The following is a 24,104-nucleotide window of genomic DNA, read 5'->3' as shown; positions in this document are numbered from 1 at the left end:
TGCATTGGTGCAATCGTGGTTCAGTAAGCAATCGCAAACATTTTTCAGTAAAGGTGTCGACCGTTTTGTCTCACAGCGGTATAAATAAATTAACAGTTATGGCGATTACTTTTAAAACAATAAATAGTTTATTCAAATTTTTTCCATATGCCTCCTTTTCATTTGACTACCCCTTACAGAATAAGGCCCGATTTTTTTGGAATTGTACCAAATAAGACTAATAGAAGGTACTGAACGTTTACAAAATAGGAGAGCGCGAACCGACGCAGATTTCACTCATGGGGAGTATCAGGGAGATACTGAATCAGCGAAAAAAGCACATGCTTGAAGACAGACATAAACAACCCTGTGAAAGCTTACTTAGAATGTGTTAGGAACCATCTTCAAACAGTTAATCTAGGAATATACTAAAAGCTTCTACGTATAATCCTCAAAGGGATCGCGAAGACAAGATTAGAGTAATTATAGTGAGCACTGAGACGTTTAATCAGTCATTGTGCCAGTGCTCCGTATGTTAATGGAACGGGATAAAGCCATACACTCTGTCAAGCATTTCACAGTTTTTTGCAGAGTATAAATGAAGATATAGAACTGGTGCGTGATCTGAGGACTACAGCCTTTCTAATAGCCGTTACTTTGTACGTGACAACATTCTTGACATCACAGGTTGTCGTCCCCGGCAGTTGGCCCTGGAAGTGGCGGTTTCATTCATGTAGGCCATTACACCCTTGACACGGTGTCATGTAAAAGCCCAGTGCCTGTACGATATCGGAGATGGAATGTGTTGTCCGTCAACCATTGAGCGTGTTCCATTGACCCTGGCGACCGGAGTACACTTTCTAACTTCGCAACCATCTATCGTTTGCTTGTATTGTACGAATAAAAAATAGTCCCACTGTCGTACATCTTTATTAGCTCCTAAGCTTTAGGTAGTATTGATGTGTCGGCAGCTGGGCCAACACCTTGTAGATAGAGGTGGCTTAAAAGGCACGCTAGACTAACGCAGACGGGCGTGAAGTACTGGAACAGGACACGTAATTAATGCTATGAAGAAAAGTACGTGGCTGGTATAATACTTATCTTTAATCAATCATTGTGGTACATCGCACAAGGAGACTTTAATTACAATCACTGTAAGGCTAATGGCGCCTTGCTAGTTCGTAGCCATTAATTTAGCTGAAGGCTATTCTGTCTCTCGGCTAATGAGAGAGAAAGGCTTCGTACGTCTAGTCGCTAGCTCTGTCGTCCGTACAACTGGGCTGAGTTCGAGTCGAGACCTGCCTTGTGGTGGCGCTAGGTTTGCGATCACACAGTGGCGACACGCGGGTCCGACATGTACTACAGGACCGCGGCCGATTTAAGCTACCACCTAGCACGTGTGGTGTCTGGCTGTGACACCACAAGTATAATGTGCCTCACATTGGAGGAGAGAGAGAGAGAGAGAGAGAGAGAGAGAGAGAGAGAGAGAGAGGAAACCCAGTGGATGAGATTTACATACGCGTGGATGCAGAGAGGGGTAAATACCATCTGATGCGTCGCTCACATCGACGCAGGGAAAACAGCGATCAAAGTTTACAAACGATTATTGTTCAAGGAAATAAAACGTCTGCTTCGACGACAATAACAAAAAAAAAAGGTTCAAATGGCTCTGAGCACTATGCGACTTAACTTCTAAGGTCATCAGTTCCCTAGAACATAGAACTACTTTAACCTAACTAACCTAAGGACACCACACACATCGATGCCCGAGACAGGATTCGAACCTGCGACCGTAGCGGTGGCGCGGTTCCAGACTGTAGCACCTAGAACCGCTCGGCCACTTCGTCCGGCCGACAACAACATAAATCACAATTACAACGCCTCACAGGTATGAAGACTTGACCTTATGGTGATTCCAGAGTCTGACAAAGTAACACAATTGGGATCTTCATAGATAATTACACCCGCATGGAAAATATTCTACGTCCGATGAAACTGTCCTGACAAACACAAGCCTAGGAACAGAAAAGTCTATCCTGTATACAGGTTGTCCCAGCTATCTTGCCCACCCAAAATATCTCTGGAACAATAACAGCTATTGGAAAACGACTTTCATCGGTATCAATGTAGGGCTGGGGCCCATGAATGTACATATTTGGAAACATTCTAAAACGAAACCATATGTGTTTTTTAACACAAATTTATGTTGTTTTTTTTAAATGGACCTCCTATATTTTTTCTTCAGCAATCCATAGCATGACAAAGCACATACACAATGGCGTTGATTGCATTGCAATATTCCCGTTACATACCGAGATATTAAGACGCGAAGTTGACGCTTGAAACACCCGACATGCGCTGCTAACGCACGTCCTGAGGCTCAGGCGTGAACCCCATGCTGCCTGTAATCGCGATGTGATTGACATGCATAATCACAGTTCCATACTAATCATGAGGTCCGAAACGAATAATACGGTCTGCTGCCATCCTGCATTAACGTCGTACATTCCAGCAGGTATTTATCCCATAGGCTAGGGGTGATGCGGTTCTGTAACATATCTGTGTACCGCAACGTTAGTCACAAAGTTAACTTCGCTTATCGTTAATCCGTTACTAAAAAGGTAATGCCGTTCAACGTTAAAACTTTTCTTTACTGTAGATCTAGCGCAAGTGATAGTTAATCATTCACTTGTAATAGTAAAATTCATGTTGATGGTTTTAGTGAAACGAGCAAGTGGACTAGAAGTTTTACCGTTGTTTAGGTAAAAATGTTTTGATTTGGGAAGTTCAGGTAGGACTTTGAAGATGAATGTAAACATGTTTAACCAATTAGTTTTATTATCACATAATTATCGATGTTATGTTTATCTAATGCGTTAAATGACAAATTGTTGCAAACAAATGTTTCCTAACATCACTGGGTACAATGGCCCTTTGTAGAAACTTCCACTGTGATACCAGAACTGCATACTAAACATGATGTCCATTGGCTTGCATACATAGGTTCACTCTGCGGATGAAGGATGCCCTACTTCGTGCTACTGTTTCCTCTTTGGTGGCTGTACAAGCATCAATAGTGCGTTGCTTCATGTCCTCTGGTGTTGTTGGTTCATGTTGGTAAACAGCATCCTTCACTGATCCCCAAAGAAAATAATCCAGCGGTGTAAGGTCCGGAGATCGGGCAGGCCACCTAACTGGGCCACCTCGTCCAATCCACCTACCAGGGAACTTATGGTTCAGAAGTCGTCGTGCTCGTATGGCGTTATGTGCAGGGCATCCGTCATGCTGATACCACATGACCATTCTCCGGTTCAGAGGTACTGTGTCCAAGAGAAGAGGAAGATTGTGCCGTATAAATCTGGAGTATTTTCTGCCATTTTGGATGCCATTTATAAAGAAAGGTCCGATAATGGTATCTCCAATAATCCCACACCAAACATTAACTTTCCACGGACGTTATTGCTCTACCTGACGGAGCCATTTTGGATTGTGTGCGGACCAATAATGCATATTCCTCATATTGACAATTCCTTTGTTGGAGAATGATGCCTCGTCGGTAAAGAGAACATCTGCAAAAAAATTTGGATTAGTCAGAAGTTTTTGCTGAGCCCACCGACAAAATGTTACCCTATTGCGGAAGTCATTTCCATGAAGATCCTGGTGTAAATGAACATGGTAAGGATGAAATTTATGACGTTTAAAAATACGCTGTGCACTTGATTTCGACACACCAACTTCACGTTCAATTTGACGTGTGCTGATTTGAGGATTTACAGCTATGGTAGCGAGCACAGCAACTTCAGCACGTTCATCTGTGCGTGTTCTAGGACGATGTCGAGGTCTTGGATTTAAGCTTCCCGTTTCACGTAGACGAGATGTGAGACGACCAACATCCGGCGCGAAGGCGATGGCTTGTCAGGGAATCGTCTTCTGTACAGTCGTTCTGCCTGAACAGCGTTTCGTCCACCTACAATAGGGTACAGTACAGGTATGTAGAGTAGGGTAGAAAACAGATATATTAACTTAATAATCATAATGTTCGCTAACAGTACTATCAACAAACAAGCAATCTCATAACGTATTTCCCGTCACCGTACATTCTCCATAGATCAGCAGCATTTCTATCATATCTTCATGTGTGTACATTATACCGTACAGTATAAGTTCCTCAACACAACGTTTATTCACAATGTGTACTACCTCCGTGCCGTCACTAGATTACTCTGATGCACGACTACACTGGCAACCGGTGTACTGCACGCCAAAGCAACAACAAATGGGATGCTCGGAGGGTGGTGGAGTACAGGAGTTTGCATGGGTCGCAAATCATAAACAAGGTGAAGTGGTAACTGTGGCAGTAGTGGGAACTACGTTGGACACTTGACTAGGTAGAGCCAGACCCTGCGCGACAGGCACAATGGGTCATATAATGGATTAGGTAAACCTTATTTTGGGTGTGCAGGATAAATAAGACAACCTGGCGGGTGTACACCGATCGGTACTGGTTCATATTGTGTACGTAGATACGTAAAACGTGCAAGAGGGAAACCATTATGTGCTTATGAGAGTTGATGGCAGCAGACCGCGTTATTCGTTTCGGACCTCTTGATAAGTATGGAGGTGTGATTACACATGTCAATCACATCGCGATTACGGGCAGCATGGGGTTCACGCCTGAGCCTCAGGACGTGCGCTAGCAGCGCATGTCGGGTGTTTCAAGCGTCAACTTCACGTCTCAATATCTCGGGATGTAATGGGAATATTGCGATGCAATCAACGCCATTGTGTATGTGCTTTGTCATGCTATGGATCGCTGAAGAAAAAATATAGGAGGTCCATTAAAAAAAATTGTGTTAAAAAACACATATGCTTTCGTTTTAGAATGTTTCCAAATATGTACATTCATGGGCCCCAGCCCTACATTGATACCGGTGAAAGTCGTTTTCCAATAGCTGTTATTGTTCCAGAGATATTTTGGGTGGACAAGATAGCAGGGAAACACTGTATACTCCGATTGCAATCGGTATGAATGCTGAATACAGCGGCGTCGGTTCCTTCGAAGAACTTCGAAAGCGTCCTAAGAAGATGGAATGAACAGCACCCGCCCGGTGGCTTGGAGAGGCCCTCGAAACCGGAAGGACTGACTTGCGTAGCTTTGGCGCAGACCTTTATAGCGGCTGGCGATGGCATACTGGTGGCACCATTTTCTGGTCACGTGTGTGGAGGACGCTAATAGGTCCCTCAGAAGTGGCGGTTTTTGTTAGCGCTGGTACAACCGCCTGGTGTCCGTTCGTTACTTCTCAGGGCGAGTCCGAGAGGCTGAAGCGGGCAGGGGCAATGTAGGCTGCACGTATGCCCGATGTGCCCGAAGGGTTGCCGACCGCTCTTGCGAAGATCACCAGTGTAGCAACTTCCATATTGCCACTGAAGTATGGCCTCGTCGCAGTCTGAAGGACTGCTTTTATCGTAATCCTACTGTGTTCACGGCAATGAGTCTGGAGACACACTAAATCTCAGCGACTGCCGGAAGACGTTCAAACCCAGTCCACTTTCCGACTTGCGATGTTATTTACGTTTTTAAGTACACAGTTCTTTCTTGCTTTCACAGTTTACCTTTCACACATTACAGTCTATTCCGAAATCCATAAAGACCACCAAAAACACAAAGACTTGCGCCATACAGACATGTGTAGGAAGTCAGCAAGTGCAGACGGAAATCTGAAAATGCAGCCATTAACTGGCTCAGATCTTGGCAATTCCCATAAATGGCTATTTTATTCTATTCGCAAAAGCGTATCAATTTAAGGGACGTATCTAACAAATATAAGAGAGAAATGATGGGTGGCCTTGGTAGCTAGCTCAACAGCGAGCAGACACTCTTGTGATGCTGTGCTTTTCTTCCAGTACTCTTTCGTGACGGAAGTGACGTCGCTGGTGGTTGTCAAGCCCAATGAAACGTCAATATCCGACCTGGAATCGCCACCTCTCTCCCCAGGCGTAGCATATACGCCGGGCGTGTTCCAAGGTAAGTACCAGCAGCGTGAGCTTCTACAGCTAAGCATCGCTTTCAACAGGTAATCACCACGCTGTCCCTTTAACGTTAACAAACACACAGAACTGTCACATTAGAACTGAACTTTCCAAATCCCAACTTCGATTTTTTAAAGAAGTGATTGTATCAATTTTGCTTCTGCATCACAATACAACTTACAAGAATGCTTGTTTTGGGTGTAAACATTAATTCAACTTAAGTGATGCTTGAAGCTGACTTAACATGATAAAAAACTACTATTTCTTTTCCTTTGTTTTTATTGTTTTCTTATTCAATTATTTAACCCTGCAGTCTATATACACTGAAACGCCATCGAAACTGGTATAGTGATGCGTATTCAAATACAGAAATAAGTTAAAAGGCAGAATACCGCGCTGCGGTCGGCAACGCCTATATAAGACAAGTGTCTGGCGAAGTTTTAAGATCGGTTGCTGTTGTTACAGTGACAGGTTATCAAGATTTAAGTGAGTTTGAATGTGGTGTTATAGGCGGCGTACGAGTGATGGGACAAAGCACCTCCAAGGTAGCGACGAGGTGAGGATTTTCCCGTACGACCATTTCACGAGTGTACCCCTAATATCTTGTGGCACAACTTGACTAGAAGAAGGGATCGGTTGGTAGGACATGTTCTGAGGCATCAAGGGATCACAAATTTAGCATTGGAGGGCAGCGTGGAGGGTAAAAATCGTAGAGGGAGACCAAGAGATCAATACACTAAGCAGATTCAGAAGGATGTACGTAGCAGTAGGTACTGGGAGATGAAGAAGCTTGCACAGGATAGAGTAGCATGGAGAGCTGCATCAAACCAGTCTCAGGACTGAAGACCACAACAACAACAACAACAACAACAACAACAACAGCCCCTAATATCAGGAATCAACTCTCTGACATCGCTGCGGCCGGAAGAAGATTCTGCAAGAACGGGACCATCGACTACTGAGGAGAATCGTTCAACGTGACAGAAGTGCAATCCTTACACATATTGCTGCAGATTTCAATGCTGGGCCATCAACAAGTGTCAGCGTGCGAAAAATTCAACGGGCTTTAGGAGCCGAAGGCCCACTCGTGTACCAATAATGACTGAACGACACAAAGCTTTACGCCTTGCCTGGGCGCGCTAACACCAACATTGGACGGTTGGTGACTGGAAACATGTTGCCGGGTCGGACGAGTCTCGTGTCGAATTGCATCGTGGGGATGGACGTGTACGGGTATGGAGACAACCTCATGAATTCATGGATCCTGCGTGTCAGCAGGGGACTGTTCAAGCTGGTGGAAGCTTTGTGACTGTGTGGGGCGGGTGCAGCTGGAGTGATTTTGGGATCCCTGATGCGTCTAGATACGACTCTGACAGGTGATGCACGTAAGCATCCTGTCTGATCTCCTGCACCCATTCATGTCCATTGTGCATTGCGACAGAATGGGGGAACTGCAGCAGGATAATGTGATACCCCACACATCCAGAATTGCTACAGAGTGACTTCAGGAACACTCTTCTGTGTTTGAACACCTCTGTTGGCTACCAAACTCTCCATACGTGAACATAATTGAGTATATCAGGGATGCCTTGCAACGTGCTGTTTAGAAGAGATCTCGACCCCCTCGTACGGATTTCAGGACTGCCCTGCAGGATTCATGGTGTCAATGCCCTCGAGTACTACTTCAGACATTAGCCTAGTCCAGGTACCTGTACCAGTTTCTTTGGCTCTTCAGTATACGTAGAACATATTGTAAGATAGATCTAATACAACATAGAGAAATTACAGTTTACATTCTTTCAAGATAAGCACAATAATGAAGATAAATTCCGGTATGTAGGCTTACATTATGAGCGCTAGCAGCAATGGACAGTTTACATTCTTTCAAGATACGCACAATAATGAAGATAAATTCGGGTATGTAGGCTTACACTATGAGCGCTAGCAGCAATGGACATGAGAATGGCAGAAGAAAGTGAGAAGCAGGAACAAAAGCGGTGTGATTTACTGTTAAAGGAAACATAAAAAAGTGTAACTGCGAGAAACACTGACTCTGATGTTTGACAAGGGGAAAATTGGCGATACACAGTGGGTTGATTTTTGGAGAAACGTTATGAGGGTTCCAAACAAAATGCTTCAGCTTCTTCTTAAAAGCCATTGGCATTGAAATGTGCGGGGTTACTTGTTACAGAAGCGGATGGCAGCGACAGATATGTAATTTCAGAATGTTTTTGTTTCATGAAAGGCCGCAGCTAGGATAGTTATATGAATAAGTGGTCTTGTGTTTAGATAGCAGGTATTGAACCTTTGGTAATACCAAAGAATACTTGCGAGCTAGGGAGGAGACGAAGTAGATACAACGTATGGTATACCTGAATTGTATTCATAGTTGCGAATATGGACAACCATCAGCTGTGTAACGGAATGGCGACGTATGGTAGTAGCGTATCTTGTTCTGCCACAAGCAACCGAACTATGACTGACATAGGCGCATGTTGCAGATGTAGCACACACACATACAGTCATGATTAGTTCTAAGCATTTACTGTTTTCACTGTTCATGCCGTGCTGGATCACATCACCATAGTGGAGGTTCAGCAGAACAAGTGACTAAGCAAGTTTACAATCCACATTCTATTGAAAGGTTTCAGTGCATAGAGGCAAGCGTAAGTATTTTCGGTCCAGGTGAAATGCTCGTCCAAATTTACACAAAGTTCTTAATTGTCTTCTCATGAAGCATTGGAATACCGTCGAGAAGACTAGGAAACAATAGTTAGCGGAATTTTGAACTAATTAATTTCTGATAGGATGCTAATGTCACTTATGAATTATTCTCATTTAAGACCCAGGTTTTGCGATCATTTTACCACTGAAGGCAGATCCTCATTAATCTGGACGATCAAACTCTTCATATTTTCATGTGTGACTCAGAGGTGAGGCTGGAGTTCGTCGCATAGAAGTGATATTTACAAGAGGCTACAACCGACAAGATATCGTTGACACACAAGGAAAACAAAAGTAGGCGCACGTATGATCCTTGTGAAACTCCTGATTCCGGGACGACTGCCCATTTCCACAAACATATACTATTGTCTGTTTTCAACGTAGCTTTCAAACCACTTCAGCACTGTCTGAAAAATTTAGCTGTCGCATTTTTCTGAAAAATGTGTCAAAGTTGACAGTATTAAATGCTTTGCTGAAGTCTAGTAGAGTCAGTATTGTGGCATCGCGTATGTCCATGGCATATTTCAAGACATCAGTTGCTTTAATTAATGCGGTGTTTGTGCTAAGATGTTTACGAAACCTGGTATGATATTTGTCACATAAGTTGAATTTTCTTAAATGATCGATAATTTGCTTCTGAACAATATATTCCAGGTCTTTGGACACAGTATGCTAACTGGTCGGTAATCACAACGGCATTGCGGGTTTTCCTTCTCAGAGATAGGTCGGAATATGCTTCTTTGCCATGGAGTGAGATATGTTCCATTCTCCAGAGAAAAATTAAATATGTCTGTAAAACACATATTAAGCTACCTGCAACATACTTGATCCTGGTTATCCTCATACCGTCATTGCATATCGCTTCAGAACAGGTTCTCATCATCGCTATTCTTATTGCATCTATTGTAACGCGTTTTAGATGGAAAGCGTCGCTCTTAGTTATGTAGTCAGGGTATATCTGCAGGCGTTAGTTTTTTGGAACATGGAGGTTGAGTGGTGCAATAATAAATTCGTTCAATTCGTCGGCTAAGACCTAAAAGTTTCTGATTTCGTCTTTCTAGTACCTATGTTGTGGAGATTCCTTCACAGAATTGCGGGTTTCATGTCGCTGCACGCAGAGGAGCACGCGTGCCTGGTTATGGCATTACGAACGCATTGCTTTACAGTACTTTACAGTGCTTTCTCTATTCTTCTTAGTGATCCGGTATTGAATTTTCCTTTAAACCTCTGTGAGCAGCATTTCTATTGATCATCATTCAAGGTAAGTTGTAGAGAGCTCTTTATTCACATGAAGTGTTGAGTGCTATTGACAAGGAATTTCAGATCGATTCCGTATTTCTGGATTTCCGGAAGGCTTTTGACACTGTACCACACAAGCGGCTCGTAGTGAAATTGCGCGCTTATGGAATATCGTCTCAGTTACGTGACTGGATTTGTGATTTCCTGTCAGAGAGGTCACAGTTCGTAGTAATTGACGGAAAATCATCGAGTAAAACAGAAGTGATTTCTGGCGTTTCCCAAGGTAGTGTTGTAGGACCTTTGCTGTTCCTTATCTATATAAACGATTTTGGAGATAATCTGAGCAGCCGTCTTAGGTTGTTTGCAGATGACGCTGTCGTTTATCGACTAATAGTCATCAGCAGATCAAAACAAGCTGCAAAACGATATAGAAAAGATATCTGAATGGTGCGAAAAGTGGCAGTTGACCCTAAATAACGAAAAGTGTGAGGCTATCCACATGAGTGCTAAAAGGAACTCGTTAAACTTCGGTTACACGATAAATTAGTCTAATCTAAAAGCCGTAAATTCAACTAAAAACCTAGGTATTACAATAACGAACAACTTAAATTGGAAGTGACACACATAAGATGTTGACCGGGCGTGGTGGCCGAGCGGTTCTAGGCGCTACAGTCTGGAACCGCGCGACCGCATCATTAAAATCGAATGAAGAAAACTGAAAGAAAAAAAGCGCTATTGCTATAATACTACTGTTTAATTTCTGTACAAAAATAAAATCTCATTTGAGAAACTAACTTCAGAAACTAATGTAGCTCTGTTTCATTTACATAACATTTTACAACTACAGTATATTAAGTGTACAGAATGTCAAGTCAAAACACCCTTCTGGCGTCTAAATTTCCAAATTGTTATTTTGTTGAGCAACCAGTTTCGGCGATGTGTTACATCATCTTCAGGTCCGCTGACTGAGTTGTAGGAAGAGTCCCATCTCTGGTCCAGTGAAAACAGGGGCCAGCATGCAATGACTGGTATCTGTAGATTTTTACTTGATACAGCTATGACTTCAGTGATCATCTACTGTGATAATTGAAGTAATCCCTGTGTCGAGTAGAAATCGACGGATACCAGTCACTGAATGCTGGTCCCTATTTTGACTGTGCCAGAGATGGGAGCCTTTCCACAGGTCGGTCAATGGGTCTGAAAATGGCGTAATATATCGCCGAAACTGTTTGCTAAGGAAAATAACAACCCGCAGGTTTAGATGGCTGAAAGGTGTTTTGATTAAAAATTCTCTACTGAACCGCCGAGGTCCAGCAACCATCTGTATAAAGATGGAGATACAGAGATATCAAGGGTGATTTTGCATTTTCTATATTCTAGTTTTGGTGATGACTCATTAGAGTCAAAACTCGGAAAGTGTAATATATTAACCAATGCAATAATACAAGAGCGCATTTCAAATACACTCCTGGAAATTGAAATAAGAACACCGTGAATTCATTGTCCCAGGAAGGGGAAACTTTATTGACACATTCCTGGGGTCAGATACATCACATGATCACACTGACAGAACCACAGGCACATAGACACAGGCAACAGAGCATGCACAATGTCGGCACTAGTACAGTGTATATCCACCTTTCGCAGCAATGCAGGCTGCTATTCTCCCATGGAGACGATCGTAGAGATGCTGGATGTAGTCCTGTGGAACGGCTTGCCATGCCATTTCCACCTGGCGCCTCAGTTGGACCAGCGTTCGTGCTGGACGTGCAGACCGCGTGAGACGACGCTTCATCCAGTCCCATACATGCTCAATGGGGGACAGATCCGGAGATCTTGCTGGCCAGGGTAGTTGACTTACACCTTCTAGAGCACGTTGGGTGGCACGGGATACATGCGGACGTGCATTGTCCTGTTGGAACAGCAAGTTCCCTTGCCGGTCTAGGAATGGTAGAACGATGGGTTCGATGACGGTTTGGATGTACCGTGCACTATTCAGTGTCCCCTCGACGATCACCAGTGGTGTACGGCCAGTGTAGGAGATCGCTCCCCACACCATGATGCCGGTTGTTGGCCCTGTGTGCCTCGGTCGTATGCAGTCCTGATTGTGGCGCTCACCTGCACGGCGCCAAACACGCATACGACCATCATTGGCACCAAGGCAGAAGCGACTCTCATCGCTGAAGACGACACGTCTCCATTCGTCCCTCCATTCACGCCTGTCGCGACACCACTGGAGGCGGGCTGCACGATGTTGGGGCGTGAGCGGAAGACGGCCTAACGGTGTGCGGGACCGTAGCCCAGCTTCATGGAGACGGTTGCGAATGGTCCTCGCCGATACCCCAGGAGCAACAGTGTCCCTAATTTGCTGGGAAGTGGCGGTGCGGTCCCCTACGGCACTGCGTAGGATCCTACGGTCTTGGCGTGCATCCGTGCGTCGCTGCGGTCCGGTCCCAGGTCGACGGGCACGTGCACCTTCCGCCGACCACTGGCGACAACATCGATGTACTGTGGAGACCTCACGCCCCACGTGTTGAGCAATTCGGCGGTACGTCCACCCGGCCTCCCGCATGACCACTATACGCCCTCGCTCAAAGTCCGTCAACTGCACATACGGTTCACGTCCACGCTGTCGCGGCATGCTACCAGTGTTAAAGACTGCGATGGAGCTCCGTATGCCACGGCAAACTGGCTGACACTGACGGCGGCGGTGCACAAATGCTGCGCAGCTAGCGCCATTCGACGGCCAACACCGCGGTTCGTGGTGTGTCCGCTGTGCCGTGCGTGTGATCATTGCTGGTACAGCCCTCTCGCAGTGTCCGGAGCAAGTATGGTGGGTCTGACACACCGGTGTCAATGTGTTCTTTTTTCCATTTCCAGGAGTGTAGATGGCTTGCTCAGGTTTGACAGTGTCAAATTTCATTGTGAGATTTCATTGCGAGACAAGGCTTCATTTTGCAGCGGACGACGATCGGGTGACACTGTGGGCAGGGCCGTTGAACTTTGACCATTCGTCGGTGCCACTCCACTCGGCGCCGAAGTGGCTGCAAGCAGGTGAGTTCTCAAATATTATAAGCTCACAGATTAAAGCTTCTCCAGGCCCAGCTCTCTGATTTCTATTTACTCAAATATAAAAAGTTCTGAGGTTCAAGCTTCTGCATGCCCAGCTCTCTGATCTCTATTCTTATCAATGAGCTCTGTCAACATTGGAATGGAAGTAAAGTTCATATTGTTTTGCTACATTCGCCAGCACCTTCCCCGTCTGCGAGGTTAGAAGACCAGCTTACTTTCATTCTTGTAGTGTCGTCTAATTATTTTTTTATTTATGTTTATTTTGATGTCGTTTAGGCGGTTGCTTGAGCAGGAACCTACTACGAATATCTGTGCTGCCGACTAATTTTCATTTGTCACCGACAGAACGAGAGAAACTAAGTATGTTACTCTCTATTGTTCTGGTACACTTGTCAATGATAGTAGGAGAAAAAAATATTTTTTCCCTCTTGTTCTTGAGTATATGTCACAGCCGGAAGAAGAAAAACAAAATATGCTACTCCCTCGTGTACTGTTACATTTGTCACCGACGGAAGGAGAAAACCGAAATACATTACTGCCTCTTTTTATGATACATTTGTCATTAACGAAAGGAGAAAAACAAAATATGTTACTCCCTCTTGCTCTGGTACAATTGTCACCGGCGGAAGGAGAAAAACAATACCTCTTACTTCCTTTTGTTCTTTTACATTTGTCGCCGACGGAAGGAGAAAAACAAAAAAAATGTTACTCTTTGTTGCTCTGGAACATATGCCACTGACGCAACGAGACAAACTGTGTTACTCTCTCTAGTTCTGGTACCTTTGCCACTGACAGAAGCAGATAAACAAAATAAGTTACTACCTCTTGTTCTGGGAGAAATCAGAGCAAGTAGATGCATCTCATAAGTGCGCTCCCTTTTTTGTATGATTTTGTTCGATAGTGAAAAATTTGAGGTTTCCTACAGTTTAAGTTCAAGATTTGTAACGCTATCTCCTTCCAGGCTTCTCCGGAAAGCTGAAATGAAATGTGCAGGTCAGATTGCCTATTCCGAAAGACTGTAACTTACAGACTCTATAGAACGAGGGAACACTTTTTATTGTATTACAAAACTCACCGAATCTCTCGGTAAGTGAATTCGACGACGCATTGCAAGAGCAGTTCTGGATGCAGTTAATACAGACACACTTGCAAAAGTGGGGTACGGGTTTGGCTATTGTGTTTATGTTTGTCGTGCATTTGGTTCAGAGCAAATTGAACAATTATGAAATGTTAATGAAACCTTTGCTCCTAACTGTACAGAGTATGTATGATAGATATATCCGTATACTGCTTCTTTTTTTTAACAAAACCTTTGTAGTTCTGTGCGTAAGTTATGATTCACCCCAAGCTTGTGTCTCGATTCATTACACTACTGGCCATTAAAATCGCTACACCACGAAGATGACGTGCTACAGACGCCAAATTTAACCGGTTGGTGTTTTAGCTCTCTGGGGCACTCTGGGATGCTCTCTGTGCCTCTCTGTGATGCTCTCTGGGCTGCTCAATAGATGTCGAGCACAGTCTCTGATTGGTTGTTTTGTTTTTGGCGCGTGTTTGTTGATAACTGCTTTCAATGATTATATAAAGTACAATCACCCACAATGCGACAATCTTCCAAAGAAGGAGGACCACTAGCCTTCACCCATAAATGAACACTAGAATCAGAATTTATCTTGATACGTCTACGACAAGACAAAGACAAACTCCCGTGTGGTAAAAGGTAGGAACCCTCACTAGCAATAATAATCTCGGAAACAGGTATAGTACGGTAAGCTAAGATTTCACGAGTTTCAAAAGATTCCAAACCGTCGTCGCCGGCGAATGCTGGTTTACAAATCACTTGTCAATGTGGACGGCACTCTTGGTGCTTCGACATCTTCTGCGAAAGGTAAAAAGAACGAAACAAGAGGAGTAGCTAAAACTACTCAATTTGTTCTTATTAATGGGCCTACTTTATTTTGTGGTGCGAGGTTAATTTTTTTCTTAATGAAAGTTTCTTCTTCCTCCAGTTTTGGTAACGAATGGTTAACTGTAGCTTTCGTTGCTTGCAACAATGCAGGAAGAGCCGGTTTGGAATCTTTTGAAACTCGTGAAATCTTAGCTTACCGTACTATACCTGTTTCCGAGATTATTATTGCTAGTGAGGGTTCCTACCTTTTACCACACGGGAGCTTGTCTTTGTCTTGTCGTAGACGTATGAAGATAAATTCTGATACTAGTGTTCATTTATGGGTGAATGCTAGTGGTCCTTCTTCTTTGGAAGATTGTCACATTGTGGGTGATTGTACTTTATATAATCATTGAAAGCAGTTATCAACAAACGGCCCTTTTAAGGGCCAAAGATACTACACATTGATCTTGCCAAAAGCCGAGAAGCGATTCTTCTTGGTGTTTTAGCTCTCTGGGGGGCACTCTGGGATGCTCTCTGGGCCTCTCTGTGATGCTCTCTGGGCTGCTCAATAGATGTCGAGCACAGTCTCTGATTGGTTGTTTTGTTTTTGGCGCGCGATTCAAATCTTCGCAACACGCTTTTCAGAGCATTCACACAGGGTTGGCGCCGGTGGTGACACCTACAACGTGCTGACATGAGGAAAGTTTCCAACCGATTTCTCATAAACAAACAGCAGTTGACCGGCGTTGCCTGGTGAAACGTTGTTTGTCGGATTGTAGCCTATCGCGATTGCAATTTATCGTATCGCGACATTGCTGCTCGCGTTGGTCGAGATCCAATGACCGTTAACAGGATATGGAATCGGTGGGTTCAGGAAGGTAATACGGAACTCCGTGCTGGATCCCAACGGTCTCGTATCACTAGCAGTCGAGATGACATCTTATCTGCATGGCTGTAACGGATCGTGCAGCCACGTCTCGATCACTGAATTAACAGATGGGGACGTTTGCAAGACAACAACCATCTGCACGAACAGTTCGACGACGTTTGCCGCAGCATGGACTATCAACTCGGTGACCATGGTTGCGGTTACCCTTGACGCTGCATCACAGACAGGAGCGCCTGCGATAGTGTACTCAACGACGAACCTGGGTGCACGAAGGGCAAAACGTCACTTTTTCGGATGAATCCAGGTTCTGTTTACAGCATCATGATGGTTGCATCCGTGTTTGGCGACGTCGCGGTGAACGCACATTGGAGGCGTGTATTCGTCATCGCCATACTGGCGTATCAGCCGGCGTGATAGTATGGGGTGCCATTGGCTACACGTCTCGGTCACCTCTTGTTCGCATTGACGGCACTTTGAACAGTGGACGCTATATTTCAGATGTGTTACGACCCGTGGCTCTACCCTTCATTCGATCCCTGCGAAACCCTACATTTCAGCAGGATAATGCACGACCGCATATTGCAGGTCCTGTACGGTCCTTTCTGGATACAGAAAGTGTTCGACTGCTGCCCTGGCCAGATCTCTCACCAATTGAAAACGTCTGGTCAATGGTGGCCGAGCAACTGGCTCGTCACAGTACGCAAGTCACTACTCTTGATGAACTGTAGTATCGTGTTGAAGCTGCATGGGCAGCTGTACCTGTACACGCCATCCAAGCTCTGTTTGAATCAATGCCCAGGCGTATCAAGGCCGTTATTACGGCCAGAGGTGGTTGTTCTGGGTACTGATTTCTCAGGATTTATGCACCCAAATTGCGTGAAAATGTAATCACAAGACAGTTCTAGTATAATATATTTGTCCAATGAGTACCCGTTTAATCATCTGCATTTCTTCTTGGTGTAGCAATTTTAATGGCCAGTAGTATAGAAGACATAGTCTTGTGATATCAGATGAATCTATTTTAGTAAATTACAAAGTACGGACTGTCAATTTTTCTCACTGCTGCCGATATTTATTTTTTTATTTATTTTTCTAATGTCTAAGCAATACCATGGGTTATGTTGGCCTCCCAGCCAGTCCATACATGCCGCTCAGTTCGTCATTGACCATGTCCAACAGCATGGAGTTGTGCCAGCCTCTCTCAGAGAAGTGTTTTCTGTACTGCGGAATATTTTTAGTTTTTGAGTTTAACGAAAAAGTTGTGCAGGTAGAAATTTATAAACTAAAGTCTTCAATGAAAGTAGAAAATAAGATGGTAGGCATGATAGTAAGGAAGGAAGCTGGGTGGTTTCACAGCCAATCCTACAGCAGATGTCGTTGTTACGGATACCAGCATCATCTGTTTGCGACCTGTTGTTGTAATTAAGCCATCCATCACAGAATTGGTAGCTCTCATAATGGGCAGAAATCTCCCTCATCCTACAAGGCACTGCAGTGTTAGTACTTTTCTTGTGTTACGGTCATTCTGTGTTAGTTTGTTTTCTTTCATTCGTGTGTTTGTCTGTATGAGTTACATTTTTTACATGATGACATGTTAGCAATAATCATTCACGATCTGTACCTACCTTTTTCACTTTTAATGCGATCTGGAGCTACTCTGCGTGTAGTGTGTAAGTACGTGCGTTTCTGTTCCCGTATATCTATTTTACAAGTTTATATGGTGTAGAATGAAACCACTGGTATATGTCGACCTGGAAGAAAATAAGTTTTTGTTCCAGATAAAGGTAGGAACATGCGAATCAATACCGACTCCACGACTTATCCCAGATCAATACCGTCTCCACGACTTATCCCAGAAGATAGTTTGAAGACAGACAGACTCACGTTTATGCCATTTTGAGATTTAGAAAAAACATATTTGGTGAAGGTTTACTTTCAATACGCTCTTTGAAATTATGAAAGAATCAGGGATAAGATAAAGGGACAGAGGTATTATTAAAAACAGATTGTAGTATAAGAGTTGAAGGGTGAGGAAAGGAAGGAGCAGTGGAGAAGCGAATGAGACATTGTAGTTGACTATGCACCCCACGGTACTCAACATGTACGTAAAGCAAGCATTAAAAGTAACCAGGCAGAAATTTGAAAAAGGAATTAAAGTTGAATGAGAAGAAATAAAAACTTCGAGGTTTGCTGATGACATTGTAGTTTTGTCAGAGAGAAGGTAATGGTTGGTATTTATCAGATCTACGCAAGTAAAACAAGGGAAATGGTATGTAGTCGAATGAAAACGGGTATGCTGACCCTAAAAAATGAGACACTAAAACTCGTAGGTGGGTTTTGCTGTTTAGGCAGCAACGTAACTGACGATGGCCGTTGTAAAGAGGGCATAAAATGAGTGTTGGTAATAGCATCCGAAAAGCATTTCTTCAAATGAAAGTTTTATTAACACTGAGTGTAAATTTAATAGTTAGGAAAACTTTCCTGAAAGGAATTGTCTTAAGTGTAGCCTTGTACGGCAGCGAAACGTGGCTGATAATCAGTACAAGCAAGAAGAGAACAGATGCTTTAGAACTGTGATGCAACAGAAGAATACTGAAGATCACATGGATACATTGAGTAACATTTATTTACTAATTATCGTATGGCATACATTATGAGTTTTTGAGTGACAAGAATAGCTATTCATTAACAAGTTTACTAAACTTGAATGCCAACATTTGAACACAGCTTTCCAGCGTAACATAACACACATGAAAACAGCTATAGACGAGTACCAACGTCTATTATGTAATTTATCACTCCAGTCGTGTCGTCAGGAAATCATCGGATTGGCCCTTGTAGGCACTTGCAGTACATGTTGATAGAACAGGAGCAACTGACCGTAGTTCTGCACCACAGTCACAAGATGGTGGTGAAGATTTACCCCACTTGTGGAGAGTGTTTACCCATCTTCCGTGGTCCGTTCGAGCGTGGTTCATGGTCGAACAAACTGCCCGAAGCTGGTCAAATCCAGATGTTTTTCCGAGATTTACAGCAGTTTCAGCCGTTGTGGTGTACAGTTTTTTTGCCAGTAGCGTTTTCATTCATCGGTGGTACTGAACTCAATTTCTCTAAGAGTCCTGGCCATGATAACAAATGGATGTCTAGATCTTAATCTTTTTCGCTCCGCAGAGAACACAACGTTCAGTACAGGAGGGGCGAGGTTATCAGCAGTCTTGTTGTATTCGCATCGCTTTCCTGTTCAGGAGGTGGACTGTGGCTCAAGATAGGGGAGTATGCGGGAGTACATCGCATAGACACTAACGATACGCGTGCCTTCGTTAAGTCGTACGTCTACCTTTTTTACATATGAACTATTAAGCCAGCTGTCGGGTGTACTAAGCCGTGTTCTGACAATCGAAGAGTGTCTGATGACGATCCGCATGTAGTTCAACGCAGTTTCTGGAAAATGTCGTTTCTGCTTTCCAGCTCAGTAGATGTTCGTATCAAGTGCTCCTTAAAACAAAAATATTGTATGTATCACGATTTCAAGGTATTTTGGATGAATCTTATGGTTAAGTTTGTCTCCTTCAAAATAAACATCATGGGCTGTGTGTGTCAATCTACTGGACGGATGAAAATATTTATATGAATGCGAGGTGTCTGTCCTTTCAGACAAATCCGAAGTTTATCATTGAGGAATTCAGATCAAAGGAAGCACACATCTCACAGTTAAACATGTCCAAACAGTCGCATCAGTACGCAGTGTACCCCTCCTCCCCCCGCCAAGCAATAACGCAGGACTCTATTCCCTCAAGCAAACGACCATAAAGGTACCGAACTGCATCGTGCTGGCCCAAACATCTTGGGCCTTTTGTTGCAATTCGGCAGTGGTTCATGTAGGCTCTGAAAAACGAGTAAGTTTCTTCATATGTCCCATACGTGCTAAATTGGCGAAGGTGTGGTGATCTTGCTGCCCAGAGCAGTTGTTGTACACCACGAAGTGCACTTTGCACCACAGTATCCGTATGTGGTGTCATGTCCTGACTTAGGTGGGAGAGGGAAAAAGGGGGTTACTGGTCAGTCTGCGCTCGCGAGCGGTACAGAGCAGAAGGCAGAAGGACAATTCACAGTGAAGGCATTTGATTGTTTTCTTCTATCTGAACCAACACTGATACAGGCATTTGCTAAAAATGCAGGTGATGAAACTCGGTAGGGAACTCGTTGTGGAGACTGTTGGACGAACAGGGTTTTGAAATAGTTGTTTATTCCAGACAGGACTAACTAATACACAGGAGGCTAGTTCTAGCGTTAGAAAAAGCATGAATAACACTGTTACAACAGAAACCAGTGCAGAAGTCCCAGGAGTGGATGCTAACCACAGTAGCAAACACTAGCAGCATCTTAAGGCAACAACTTACTTGCAAAACAAAACATACTGAATGTGACACTGTTCACTGAGGCACTCAAAGAGAGAGAGAGAGAGAGAGAGCAGACTTACGCGGAGCTGGACCGAGACTGGAGTAGACGGACGCGGATTCAGCGCCCAGATCGTCTGACTGAGAACTCCACCCAAATGCGGAATCTAGGGGTTTTAAAGAGACGCGTGGGGGCACTGTTTTTCCCACTTAAAGCCACCCAGTCAGTCCCGTAGGTCTCTTGCAGGTGCCTGTCAATCACGGTTTAGTTATGTCCCCTCTAAATGGTTCAAATGGCTCTGAGCACTATGGGACTTAACAGCTATGCTCATCAGTCCCCTAGCACTTAGAACTACTTAAACCTAACTAACCTAAGGACATCACACACATCCACGCCCGAGGCAGGATTCGAACCTGCGACCGTAGCAGTCGCGCGGTTCCGGACTGAGCGCCTAGAACCGCGTGACCACCGCGGCCGGCGTATGTCCCCTCTACTGCTCCTAAGGCTGGGATGTTAATGCAATTGCACTAAGTCCGTATTTGGTGTCAACATTGTTCACCTGAAAGCTAAACGTAACTGCTCTGCCAAATAAGGCTTGCAACATTATTGTTATACGTCATTTAGCCCCGCTCCTCGGGCTCCCCGTAGTAGGGACTGCTAGGTCAACAGTTTTTGGTGTTTCCGCTCTCTTTCTAACCCTTGTGAGCCTACTGACGTTGCTGTTCTCAGGGCTGGTATCAAGCTGGCTTTATACACTAGTACGTGCCTGTTGGTTACGAAGTTCTATGGTGGCAACCTGCTACAGCGTCTAGACAATATATGAAGTTACATGTTAATTCCTTGAAGAGTAACTAACACTCTGGGACCGCTTGTGGGGGCGTCTGCAATTTCGCAAAACTCTCCCCTTACGGTTTACTTCGCTTAACAATATCTGTCCTAGTTTCGTCTGCCTTCAGCATCGTCTCTGCTTCCGCGCCTTGGAACGCCTGTCCTCCTTTCTCACAGCTTCAAGTTAACACTGCAGTAGCAAGGAATAATCAGTTATTACAGTGGAAATGTATTATGCCGCTGGAAAAGTACATCACCTTCCTGTCCAAGACATGGCAGTAACTCGGTCATAACAGCCACTGCATTGTAGGGGGCACTACTTATTTCACCATGCAGAAGTGCCAAATGTGACTGTGCGTTGTAACTGATGGCCCGCGACAGTGAAGTCTGGGGTAGGACCTGTGTGTTGTGGACGATTGCACTCTGGAATGGTCAGCTCACCAGGTTTGCTCCATACACGTGTAGGGTCGTTACTCGCACACAGACACAACCAACGCTCAATACTGAAGACAAAAGAACGCAGTTCCATTCTGCAATCAACTCTTTCCGGACGCCAGAGTAGGCGCAGTGTCGTAGCGTCAGTGGTAGCCTGACCAGATGCACACATGATCCAAACACTGCTTGAAGTAAACGGTTTCCAATGGTACCTAATGAAATAGCGGGTGCAACATGTGCACAGATTTCGCCTTTAGATGATTTTTTATGCACAGTGCACCGACCTTTACGTGCGTCAGTACTATGCGGACATCCAGAACCCGGTCTACGGGTCTGAGAATGTTCCACTAGCCACTGCTGAAAGCAGCGACACTCCTCCGATACACTGTGCCCAACATATGCAGCATTCCGTCGATTCGTCCATCCAGCTTCCCACAGTGGGACCCCATTCAAATGGCTAAAGCTTTTCAACAGGAGTGCGTACATGTCGGTGGGGCATGATTGTATCCCATAATTAATGTTGCAACCACAGTTCACTTCCAAACCCAGCATAGTTACAACCTCCAGAGCCAAAACGGTGCACAAATAGGCCTCCTGAGTGTCATCTGATAGTCAATCGCCGTGATAAACAAACCACTAACACTGTACACAGTGCTTGCGGTGTTGCATTTTATTCGGCAGTGTATTTTGAGTGTTGCAGGATTTATTTGGCATCTCACTGCTGCACAGCAAACATGGAGAAAAAAGTTGCTGCAACATTCATCAGAAGATATCACACAATTAAGAACATTAATATTAATCAGTATTCCTGAGAGAAACGTCTGAAATCATTTGTGTGGAGGTAGAATTTCAAAACTTTTACGCTAAGCAGTTTCAGAAAATTTTAATCTGTTCACAAACCATTTTAAATCTATATTTACCCACAACAGTAAAAAAAGAAAAAAAGAAATAGTGGTTGTCATAAATTTACCATATTTTTTAAACTTTTCAAGTAAGATTTTATTGCGGCCACTAATATCATTATTCATTTTAATTGCAAGTGTAAACTTTCCAACTAGGATAGCTAGTGCAGCAGACAATATGTTTACAGAACTATCTAATTAAAAGCAAATTTAAGTCACTGAACCAAGACTCGGTGGCCTCTCAGACCATGACATGTAGTTGCTTATGTTCATTATTAAGACTAATCAGGATGCACAGAAGTAGTTAATAAGATGATTCTGAGTATTTTTGGCAACTAGTCGCATATCTGAACTGGAGAGATGAGGTGAATGAAAATACAACACATTTAAGTCGTCACATTACATGATAACTGTTTTTCACACTAACAAATTTACGTCAGACAGAAGTCTACCGAAAAACCATGGTTTAGTCAATGAAAAAAATTATTTTGCAGAACAGGAAGAAAATTGTAACTGATGGTTTGGTACTGATACTTTAGTTTGATACTGATACTTTAGACTGCTACAATACAAACTACAAATTTTGAGGGAAATACGCCGGTCCTTATGCATTATGCAGATAGGTAAGTACTTATAAAGGGTATAAAATGTTTGCAGGTGGTATGGTGTTATTAAATGAGATGGCGTAGAAGCTAACCGCATTATACACTGAAACCGAAAAAATGTCAGTTAATAATTTACTTCTTGTTTCTTTCCAGTTTCCATGGTTGTTGCAGTCCTAATTGTGCTCGTGTTTAACTAAGATGATGTAGTTTGTAAGCGCCCTGGCGAAGAAGGTAACCATCCACACACCAGCACTGACTGCAATGGGAATTTGCAACAAGGAGCTGCAACGTGCAGTATAGCAAGTGTCTTCCGTGGTACATCAGCCTGCCTGTGTGTTCGCACTGCTTACTGATGAATCAACAAAGTATCAGCATTATAGTTAACGTTACATACAATTAGTCATGCTCATAATCAAACATATTCTTATTGTGTAAAGTAAACCCGACTGTCTTTCTTCATAAACCGCAGAGGAAGGTGTATGTCTCAGTACATGTTCTGGATACTGCTAATTCTTCAGTTACGGAGTTATATGGTAAATAAAGTTCTGTGTTGAACTCTTTGACAGATAAAATCCTTTCTGTTTCGGGATGACGTGTTCTACCAACTGAGCAACCCAAGACGAGTCAAGACCTCACAGCTTTACTTCCGCCAGTACCTCATCTCCTACCTTTCAGACATTGCGGACGTTCTCCCACGAAACTTGTGGTACTAGCACTCCTGGAAGAAAGGATACTGCGGAGAAGTGGCTAAACCACAGCCTGGGGATGTTTACAGAATGAATTTTTTTCACTCTGCAGCGGAGAATGCTGATATAAAACTTCCTGTCAGGTTAAAACTGTGCCGGACCAAACAGGGCGTTTGGATCCCTCAGTAAGCGCTTTACCAACTGAGCTACCCAAGCACGACTCACGATCCGTCCTGACAACTTAGGGCCCTTGTCCATAACAACAATTTAGGCGGACCGGCTTTTCTGCAGGCCGGTAGAACAACGGCCGGCCACGTCCACCGAGATAGCAGGCGCGCCGAAAGTACTGCAGTCCAGTTCTGTGCAGAAGAGCAGTAGTATTGGTAATACTGATGTTAGCAGCCTCGTTGAACTCTATAGCTTTCA

General features: G+C 43.9%; 1 protein-coding gene across 1 annotated transcript in view; it reads left to right on the top strand.

The window, feature by feature from the left end:
* The window catches only part of LOC126197723 (inter-alpha-trypsin inhibitor heavy chain H4-like), a 195,830-nt gene extending 172,251 nt beyond the window's left edge, over nt 1-23,579 (top strand). Inside the window, exons 11-13 of the mRNA XM_049934660.1 lie at nt 5,884-6,004; nt 12,934-13,026; nt 23,146-23,579. Coding sequence (XP_049790617.1) covers nt 5,884-6,004; nt 12,934-13,026; nt 23,146-23,189 — 258 coding nt within the window. The 3' untranslated portion in view covers nt 23,190-23,579. The remainder of the gene's footprint in view (nt 1-5,883; nt 6,005-12,933; nt 13,027-23,145) is intronic.
* The last annotated feature ends 525 nt before the right edge of the window (nt 23,580-24,104 follow it).

The sequence above is a fragment of the Schistocerca nitens genome, chromosome 1 (genome assembly GCF_023898315.1).
Source record: "Schistocerca nitens isolate TAMUIC-IGC-003100 chromosome 1, iqSchNite1.1, whole genome shotgun sequence".
Classification (NCBI taxonomy): domain Eukaryota; kingdom Metazoa; phylum Arthropoda; class Insecta; order Orthoptera; family Acrididae; genus Schistocerca; species Schistocerca nitens.
Note: the sequence above shows the minus strand (reverse complement) of the source record. Positions and strands in the feature narration are given on the sequence as shown.